This window comes from Phaenicophaeus curvirostris, chromosome 8, assembly GCF_032191515.1.
Source record: "Phaenicophaeus curvirostris isolate KB17595 chromosome 8, BPBGC_Pcur_1.0, whole genome shotgun sequence".
NCBI lineage: Eukaryota > Metazoa > Chordata > Aves > Cuculiformes > Cuculidae > Phaenicophaeus > Phaenicophaeus curvirostris.
The window spans coordinates 6,747,015-6,757,501 of record NC_091399.1 but is presented as its reverse complement, the minus strand read 5'-3'; the positions used below and the strand labels follow the sequence as shown (position 1 = coordinate 6,757,501).

The following is a 10,487-nucleotide window of genomic DNA, read 5'->3' as shown; positions in this document are numbered from 1 at the left end:
ATCTCAATGAGAACAGCACAATGGCCTGGATCAGGAAAGAGCTCAAACACAGGAAAATACGTGAAGTTGGCATAGAGTCAGAAGAGGAAAACAAAGCAAATTAACCAAATTAGTAATTTAAGAAGAAAATGGAATACTGATAGTCAGAGGGCAAAACAATGTGGAATGCAGAAGCGAGCTGTAAAAAATACACAGATGGAAAAATGGCACATAGTCACAGAAGCAGCAACAAAACTAAAGTGGGTCTAGTGGTGATGAATGGCTCAACTAGAGCAGCAGCGAAGAAAAAGAATTATTTGACTCAGTGCTTGAGCCAAAAGTTGTTCATCTGTACAAAACTTGTGGTTGCACTCATCCGGAACCCTACCCAAGCAAAGCAGGCACCATTTAGTTCACTCACAAACAATTCTGTGCTCGCTTGAATTACAGCTTCAGTGATGGATACACACAAACTTCTTAAAATGACACAACCTTGTTTTTTGCAGACCAGAGCAGAAGCACGACAGGAGCGTTCTGCCCAGCTGGCACCACAGACAGGTACATGTAGAAATAACAACCACCTGGAAACCAGCAGGTACAGGCATTTACAAAGGCTTGGAGTGATAGGACGAGGGGCAATGGGTATAAACTGGAGAGGGGCAGATTTAGACTAGACAGAAGGAGGAATTTCTTCACCATGAGAGTGGTGAGGCCCTGGCCCAGGTTGTCCAGGGAAGCTGTGGCTGCCCCATCCCTGGAGGTGTTCAAGGCCAGGTTGGATGGCGCTTGGGCAGCCTGATCCAGTGGGAGGTGCCCCTGCACATGGCAGGGGGGTGGGACTGGATGGGCTTTAAGGTCCCTTTCAACCCAAACCACTCTATGATTCTATTTGTTAGAACAGCCACAGAAACCTATCAAAACAGCGTTAAAGAAACAAAGGACTCTTAAGATAGGAAATAGCTATTGGCAGGCAAAGAACAGAAGCTTAACTACCACAGGTGGCTGACGATAGAAAAGAAAGTGATGTTTGTGTCCTCGTCTCCTAGCACTCGGCACCTGTAAACACCTAAAGGAGTCACCATTGCAGCTGGGGCAAAGGTACACGCTTGGAAAGAGCCTCCTACAGCTGAAACTGGGGAGGTAACTGTGACTTTCTTCTTCATCACCCGGTTCTCAGAAAGAGAGCTTACCATACTCACTGAAGGAGAAACTCTGAACCAATCCTAAAAAGCCACCAAAGGAAATCAGATAAATATTTACTGTCATCCTAAGCTGAAGCTGCTGAGATGGTAATTATACCTTTTATTGTTGGTGTTTACTTGTTTGTTTTGCCAGATTCTATAAGGCTCATCTGCTAATAAGTCCCTGAGAAGCATGGCTGGTTTTATTACGCAGTTTCTCCTGTCTAGGGGAAGAGGGGAGAAGCCAAAGAAATACTTGTGACTTGTGTTTTAGCCAACAGGCTAGTTTGCGAAAACTAAAAATGCTCCCAGGCTGCAAGAGCGCTTTGTTCTCTGTGTTATCGACCAAGTTCCTATGCCCTGTTACAAGTTTGTGTACATTTTTTAAGAGAATGACCCCCATTGTTTTTGCAGATGAAATGCAAACCAAATTGAAGGGGTAAATTGAAATATTACTTCCCTTTTTCTCTCAGGACTGTCAGCTATATGGCACATAGACAGAGAGATTTCTCAACAGAATATGAATCCAGGAGAGAAACCAATTTTCCAGGAATATCTGACAAATCAGGGGATGATGGATGGTTACAAACCAGAGGACATTTACTGAGCACCCCAAGCACTGAGCAGTTTATGCTAAATGAAATAAAGGCACCTTAGCATAAGGCCTCACAGCTTTTGCACTAGAATTAAAGCTAACTTTGCAGAAGAAGCAGCTGCTGTAAATGACACACTGTCTTCAAGGTTTCTCTTTGCAACAATAGAGAGTTGTTCTACCATATACGCCTCTCATTTCTCAGGGGAAGCTTTCCTCGGTAGTCCTTGACTTGTTACTTTGTAGTCTATCAATTTGTAGACTGAAATGCTCACATAGCTGTTTCTCATGAGAAAATAGAATAATGTATTGTAACCAATGATTACTTGTTGCTAATGGAGAATTGTCAAATCAGCTTGTAAAACAATGGCTTGCTTTAGCAAGTAGGGTATAAAATGTGTTGTGAACTTTGATTAAATGGCTTCACTTGGATCATACTGATCACTGTGTGTTGTCCCATATTTTCTTCCGTCAAATGGCGCCCGAACAGGGACGGGTGGCTCTCGGATTGCCTGCCGAAGTTGCCTTGAACAACTGAAGATGCAGAGCAGAGGGTACGGAAAAGCCGACCGTAGGTGAGTGCTGTCCCCGGCACTCGGGAAAAACTGTTTTCCAGGGCTGCGCAGCTTAGAAATTTGGAAACTTGCCACTGGCCAGGCGAGCGGTCGGGGAGGAGATGGGGCCAGCGCTTTCTGCCGAGGATAAGGCTCGGATAGAATTTGCGCAGAAGCTCCTCCAACATATGCTCTCAGTGAGAGTAATTACTTATGAAAAAGCTGCGATGCAGTCTATGTTAACATGGGCTTATCAAAGCAGCGTTGTTACAACGACCACTGCCCTATTCGAGGAAAAAACTTGGGAGAAAATGGGACAAAGACTGTTTGATGAATGCTCGAAAGGAAATAAGAGCCTTTGGCAGTATCTTACTCTTTGGCGATTAGTTAAAGAGACATTGTGTGATATGAAAGTCGAGCGAGAAGTTGCGGCATCGGCTTATGCTGCTCTGCATAGGAATCAAGAGAACAGTGGTGGTTCATTTGCATCTGCCTTATCGTTCCGTGAAAGTAATTTACCCACGCAGGCACCACCACCTTCCAAAGATTGGCCTTCTCCCCCATTTCCCCTAGTGGAAGAACATGAGGAGGTTCACGCTACCGAAGGTGAGGGACATAAAGGTCCTCCTTGGCCTCCTCCTCCAAAAAGTCCTTCAATTTATTCCTTAGAGGATTCGTTTAGTGCAGACTCTGAATGTTCTGTGTTGCCCTTTCCTGAGTGTCCCAATTCCAAACAAGAATTTGATAAACTGATGGCAAAGCTGGAAGAAATTCGAATTCACCGGGAAAAAGAAAGCCGTCCACTTGAACCACCTCCGCCCGATCGCCCAGGAACACAGCCACGCCCTGAACCGACTGCACCGGCTCTACCATCGATGCAGTTTGATACCAGGACTGGGGGGACCAGGTGGCGGGGACCGGGAGCGCGTTGGCAGGGGGTAATTAGGGACACAGTTTTAGAAGGGGTAACTGTGGAAGTGTATCCTATATTGTTAAATACACAAATAGGAGTAAGCAAATGGGAACCATTTAATTGGAAATTGTTAAAAGAGATTCAAAAAGCCACAAAAGAGAATTAATTAACTGCTCCAGAGCCAAGCTGCCCGGCTGAGGTTTTCACATCCCCCCCCATTCCAGCTCCCACGGAGTGGCTCGCTGCAGAGGCCACTGCCCTGGGCTGAGGGAGGGCCGCTCGCCACCGCTGCTGCCGCCACAAAACCCAAAAAGTTTCAGCATTACAGAAGGGACTGTTAACAGATACGATAAGAAATAGTTCGATTAAACAACATTGGTAGCAGTTCAAGAATTGAGACAGTTTAAATAATGCGATTTTACAACAGATGAGGCTTTTTGTTTTATCAAACACTTATAAAGATACCAGATTTTGAAAGTTGTAACAGGCATGACCTGGTGTTTATAGATAGTGTTTATATGTGCGTATATGTATAGATTATGGCGTTTATAGATAGATCAAAGCATGTGCTTGACAAGCAAGTAGACAACTGAGCAGTTAAAGAAACCTTAATTTTACAATCAATCAGTGACAAAAAATCCTAATGACAAATGTAGAAAGATATGGTGTGGTCTGAAAACCCCTACAACAACAGCTGGGATCATTTACCTATCAAGCACAGCTGATGGCTACCGCCCTGACTGTACACCGGACAGAAAGGATTTTGTTATAGATGCAAGTTTTACTGAAATAAATCAAGCAAGGGAAATTATATACGGGGGGACGGAAGTTTTAGCTCAATTGACTAGTCCGTGATTAACTACAAAAATCATGAATTTGCAAAGTACAGTACTCACAGAGCAAAGAAGAACAATATATTACCATAAGTGAAATATTTGTTAGACAATCGATATAAGCCTTATTAGATAATGCATGTACATATTTTAAGTGCTGTATGTTCCCGGTATTGTGTGTAGTATAAATATCTATAGCATTGAAAAATTGTGGACCCAATAGTGATAACCAACAATTGTATGAATGTATTCAGCTAGCTTTGAAATGAGTGGTCGTATGTGTGTGTTTGAAGCGCTTCAAACATTTGTAAGACTTACAAATTGGTTTTGATTAATCTTGAAAATATATATCTGGGACCTTTCAATCTCAAATGTCCATTAAGCCAGCAAACAGGTAGATTTACCTGGGGATCTTTGGAATGAAAGGTTTCCGAAGGAAAAATTTTAAAATACCTAGCAAAACATAGCAGTTGTATGTGTGTGAGTCCCCCCCCACACACTTTCTTTCTCCTTCCTTTCTAAGTTTTTTTTTTCTTTTAGCTTTGCAGAAGTCCAGAGGAGTTAACTGTGTTATCTCTCTAGGGGAATGCCAATTTGTGAGAACACTCTGCATTCCAGTGTCCCTCTTCAGCAATTGCTGGGTCCGAGTGCAGACAACTTTTAGGGATAATTGAGCCAATGATAGAGGAAAATTCAAATGATTCATTATGAATTATTGAGTGGATATTTTTACCGTATCAACCGAAAAATACTATAACAATTAGACTCGAGCTGTTTGGTCAATTGATTATGAAAGGGAGAAAGAAAAAAAAAAAAAAAAGTGTTTGGAATTGTCTGGGACTGAACCTTCACAAATTTATCTGCCAGTTAATAAGGGATATTTGGATTGGCTTATGGAACATTCAGAACCTATTGGGATTGCATTAGCAGATTTTATGGGAGAAGTTAGCAACACATATCCAATTAGTAAAATGATACCCTTAATACAAAGTCAAATCTTTGAACAGATACCTATGCGATCTGAGACGCCAGTGAAAGGCATTACATTTTTTACAGATGCAGGAAAGAAATCTGGTAGGGCTGCCGTTACCTGGCAAAAGCGAGGACAATGGAACCAGAAATTAATATTTACACAGCCAGGTGATTCATTACAAACTATGGAGCTACAAGCAGTGGTTTGGGTATTTCAACAATATACATTACAGCCTATTAATATAATCTCTGATTCATTATATGTTGTAGGTACTGTTTGTAGAATAGAACGGGCTATGATAAAAGAAGTTAAAAATGCAGTATTGTATGCCTTATTGTTACAGTTGCTGTACCTGTTGGAACAACGAGAGCATAAGTATTTTATTACTCATATACGAAGCCATCAACCTAATTTTGGCCTGGCAATCGGGAATAATCGTGCCGATCGCCTTGTTGCTGCAGTTTGGAATGATCCTTGAACAAATCTCTTTTTACAAGCCAAAGCCTCACATGAATTTTTTCACCAAAGTGCTAAAGTACTTACATAACAATTTAATATTCCTCTGTCTGATGCACAAGGTATAATCAATTCTTGTCCTTTGTCAAAAACAAGGTATGGGATTAGGATTTGGAATAAACCCCAGAGGGCTTCAAGCCTTACAATTATGGCAAATGGATGTGACCCATATTCCAGAATTTGGGCGATTGAAGTATGTGCATGTCTCAGCAGATACTTTTTCTATGGCCATATGGGCCACGGCACAGACCGGGGAATCTGCAAAACACGTAATTAAACACATGTATGCTGCTATAATGGCATTAGGGATACCTCAAATGATAAAACCAGATAATGGGCCAGCTTATGTCTCTCAAAAATTGAAACATTTTTGTGTTCAATAGGGAATCCGTCATACTACGGGTATCCCACATTCTCCAAAGTGTCAGGCAATCATTGAACATTCTCATGCAACCTTGAAGTCCCTTTTGCAAAAACAAAAAGGGGGAGGAGATGTATTACCCCCTAGTGAATGAATTGCAAAAGCGACTTATGTGTTAAATTTTTTGCATCTCACTGGAACTAGGAATAGCCCTCCAATCGTAATTCATCATCGATCACTGGAATCAGGATTGAATAACCAGGATCAGCAAGGCATCAAAGTACAGTACAAAGACTGGGTTTCAGGTGAATGGAAAGGACCTGTTGAACTCAAAATGACTGGGAGAGGTTATGCTTGTGTTTTAACAGACACAGGACCTCACTGGGTACCACAGAATTGGATCAAGCCCTGGAAGGAGCGGTCGTCACTGGGTCTACAGAATCCAGGCAACAAAGAGAGTATAAGGAAGTGCATCCACGGAGATTAGCATGTGAAGAATGTGTAAAATGTGAACCTTGGGTGGAAACCGTATGTAAAGAATGCAATGTTTGTTTTTACCGAAAAGCATCGTTAACATGTAGATAGTGTAATCGATGTTTGCAGAAACAATTTGAGACTATAGAACAAGCCATTAGAATTGCAATAGTCACAGGTCATGAACCAGGTTTTACATTTCGGTTATATAGCAATCAAATTGTGTGGCAAACAGAAATCAGAAACAAAGGTGGTCTTATTTGTGTATTGAAAATAGTATGTAGCAAAAAAATTATTAGTGCCTCATATTTGGGCAGTAAATAGTGACAATTGGGATAGAACAGTAAAACAGTGTGAAAAGCATTTTAGCTGGAAAAAGAAAAGGAGTCAAAAATGAAATCCTTCAGCGTCATTCTCTCTTGTGGCCTATTGTGTTTAGTAGCGGGAGTTCAATCGGTCACAACTGATATGGCTCTGTCACAAAATTCACCAAATGTGTGGGTCTCTTGGGCCTACAAAGCCAATATTACTGACTTTTGTTTGTTGTTAAAGCAAGTAGGAGATCCTTTTAGAACCTGTCTGAGAGGAATACCGTATTTGAACCTAGAAGACTTTCGAAACTGGACTGCACTAGACCATTGGTTGAAGAAAACAGTTATAAATAAAACTGCTACAACAATGGGGTGGGGTTATGACTCCACTGCCATGGCTCTAATAGTAAAAAATTTAAATGAGACAATGTTGCCCCCACAAGAACTAGATTTATTAGGGTCAGATTCATCTCGAGGATGTTGGTATTTTAGTACGCCGTCTATCGGGAATGAAACTCATGTGTCACCTCAAAGAATATGGTATCATGATGGTTCTTATTGTAACGGATCCTCCCCTCACATACCCTATCATGATACTAAACCAAAGGCACTTCCACCTGGATACTTTTTAATTTGTGGAGACAGGGCATGGCCCGGAATACCTGCTCTACCTTTTGGAGGGCCTTGTTATATTGGAAAATTGAGTTTCCTGATGCCTCGAAAAGAGCACATGCAATTTTTTAAGGAACTTAACAAAACAGTGGTAAGAAAAAGGTGATCCACACTCCAATTGAAAGAGACCTGTAATGATAACGTGGTTTTATGGGGTCAAGCTTTATCTACAGTTGGTTCTCTCTTTTTTCCACAAATAACAAGCATGCAGGCACTAAATTCATTGCATACTTTAGCTTGCTGGACAGGTAAACAGATGAATCGTACTTCGCAGATTTTATATGAGCTTGCCAATGACGTAGATAGTATTAGGCATGCCACACTGCAAAATCGAGCAGTGATTGATTTTTTGCTTTTAGCTCATGGCCATGGATGTGAGGATTTTGCTGGAATGTGTTGTGTGAATCTTTCTGATCACTCTCAATTGATACATATGAAATTGAAAGGGATGGCGGATGCCATGAAAAAAAAAAAATTACAATCTGAAAACTTTTTAGATAATTGGTTTACAGGATTAGGTTTACCAGGATGACTTAAAGAATTGTTAAAGCAAGGTCTGATTATTTTGATTGTCATTTTGGCAATTTTAAGTGTGATATCGTGTATTTTGTCTTGTGTGAAACGAATGATTGACGCGGCCATGAAGAACGCTTTCAATAGTGCTTGGATTGCTCAAAAAGAAAACGGGGGAATTGATGGATGGTTACGAACCAGAGGACATTTACTGAGCACCCCAAGCACTGAGCAGCTTATGCTAAATGAAATAAAGGCACCTTAGCATAAGGCCTCACAGCTTTTGCACCAGAATTAAAGCTAACTTTGCAGAAGAAGCAGCTGCTGTAAATGACACACTGTCTTCAAGGTTTTTCTTTGCAACAATAGAGAGTTGTTCTACCTTATACTCCTCTCATTTCTCAGGGGAAGCTTTCCTCGGTAGTCCTTGACTTGTTACTTTGTAGTCTATCAATTTGTAGACTGAAATGCTCACATAGCTGTTTCTCATGAGAAAATAGAATAATGTATTGTAACCAACGATTACTTGTTGCTAATGGAGAATTGTCAAATCAGCTTGTAAAACAACGGCTTGCTTCAGCAAGTAAGGTATAAATGTGTTGTGAACTTTGATTAAATGGCTTCACTTGGATCATATTGATCACTGTGTGTTGTCCCATATTTTCTTCCGTCAAGGGGACTGTGGTAAAGCCTCACTGCTGGCAGAGACAGAACCACATCTGTTCTAAGTGTCCCTACCACATAAGGACTGGTGAAGAAGCAAGAGTCCCTTATGCAGAAGTTCACAGGGTCTTTGGCTTTCCACACAGATCAACAGCAACTTTCCAGGACAAACACCTTCTCTTCTATAAACTGAGGAGCTTCTCGGGCAGAATAGTCCAAAAAGGGCACACTACAAACTGTGCAGACCAAGACAAGCATCCCAAATCGATGCTGTTCAAGGTGGGTGGTTATCTGGATGCAGTTACGAGTGCCTGTGAAAATATCAGATGCATCATCCTCTATTCAAATTACTCTCCTTGTAATGAGGCTTCCCACTGCTGCAAGAAATCTACAATTTCTTGCTGAAGTACCCAGAAATCACGCTCTGCATCTCTCTCTCTCAGCTCTATCACACCAAGGATGGTTTCCCCGGCGCGGCATGGAACCGTGAAGCTTTGCGGAGCCTGTGCAGCCTGTGGCCTCGGGTGACTCTGCAGAGACTGCCTAGGGAGATGTGGCATTTCCTCCTCTGCGATTTTGCGTATGGCATTCCAGGGTCAACCCTTTCTCACCCAACTCCGTTGCTGAGAACCATAGCAGAGGGACAAAACCCACAGCAAATTCATGACTTACAAGGAATGAAACCGCATTTTAGGAAAGCTTTTCCACAAGTAACCTGGGGAAAGGCTGCTGTACAGCAGAACTCAAAGGCCTTTTCTTCTCCCAGCCCAGCCTCCCACCGGGCTTTCCAAGTGCCCAAGGGCAGTCTGCTACCTCTGATGTCTGAAAGCTGCTTGGTGCTTTTCCCAGGCAAGTTTCTGCCCTTTCAGAGGGAACATCTATCCTCCAGGCCTGAAAATATCGTAAAACATTTAAAAATGCCAAAGGAATAACTCAATGAAACTCATGATTCTGAAAGGTTTCCAAGCGGCAGACAGCTACTCTGAAGATGATACAAATGGAACTACTTTCAGGCCACAAGACTGAAATCGCACATGTTAAAAAAAGCCAACAATAAAAGGTGGCCCAGGTGGCCCAGAAGGCCAATGGCATCTTGGCTTGTATCAGAAACGGCGTGACCAGCAGGTCCAGGGAGGTTCTTCTCCCTCTGTACTCGGCACTGGTGAGACCGCTCCTCGAATGCTGTGTTCAGTTCTGGGCTCCTCACCACAAGAAGGATGTTGAGGCTCTGGACCAAGTCCAGAGAAGAGCAACGAAGCTGGTGAAGGGGCTGGAGAACAGGCCTTATAAGGAACAACTGAGAGAGTTGGGGTTGTTTAGCCTGGAGAAGAGGAGGTTGAGGGGAGACCTCATTGCTCTCTATATCTACCTGAAATGAGGTTGTGGAGAGGAGGGAGCTGGCCTCTTCTTCCAAGTGACAGGGGACAGGAGGACAAGAGGGAATGGCCTTAAGCTCCACCAGGGGAAGTTTAGGCTGGACATTAGGAAAAAAAATTTCACAGAAAGGGTCATTGGGCACTGGAACAGGCTGCCCAGGGAGGTGGTTGATTAACCTTCCCTGGAGATGTTTAAGGCACGGGTGGACGAGGTGCTGAGGGGCATGTTTTAGTGTTTGATTGGAATGGTTGGACTCGATGATCCGGTGGGTCTTTTCAAACCTGGTGATTCTATGATTCTATGATTCTAACTCATAGCAGCAAATCCAGAACCTCAGTATCTTGTCATTACCTCCTGTGATTAATTTATTTGCTGCCTTTAAGCCCATCTCTGGTAGACAAATGTAAACAGTCCATAAGAGAGCCAAACTGAAGGTTCCCCACTGAGGCAGCTCTCCTTTTTGGACCAATAATTCCTTTTTGTACCAATCCTAGGGATACCTATACAAATGAATTCCTTTTATAGAACATTTCTAGGGATGCCTGTACAAACAAGTTCCCATTTGACCCATTACT

General features: G+C 42.3%; 1 protein-coding gene across 1 annotated transcript; it reads left to right on the top strand.

Moving 5' to 3' along the window:
• Positions 1-1,680: 1,680 nt before the first annotated feature.
• APOBEC4 (apolipoprotein B mRNA editing enzyme catalytic polypeptide like 4) lies at positions 1,681-9,467 on the top strand. Its single transcript, XM_069862142.1, is given in 3 exon segments — positions 1,681-1,726; positions 8,546-8,914; positions 8,917-9,467. Coding segments are annotated over 3 exon segments (966 nt in total).
• Positions 9,468-10,487: the final 1,020 nt, after the last annotated feature.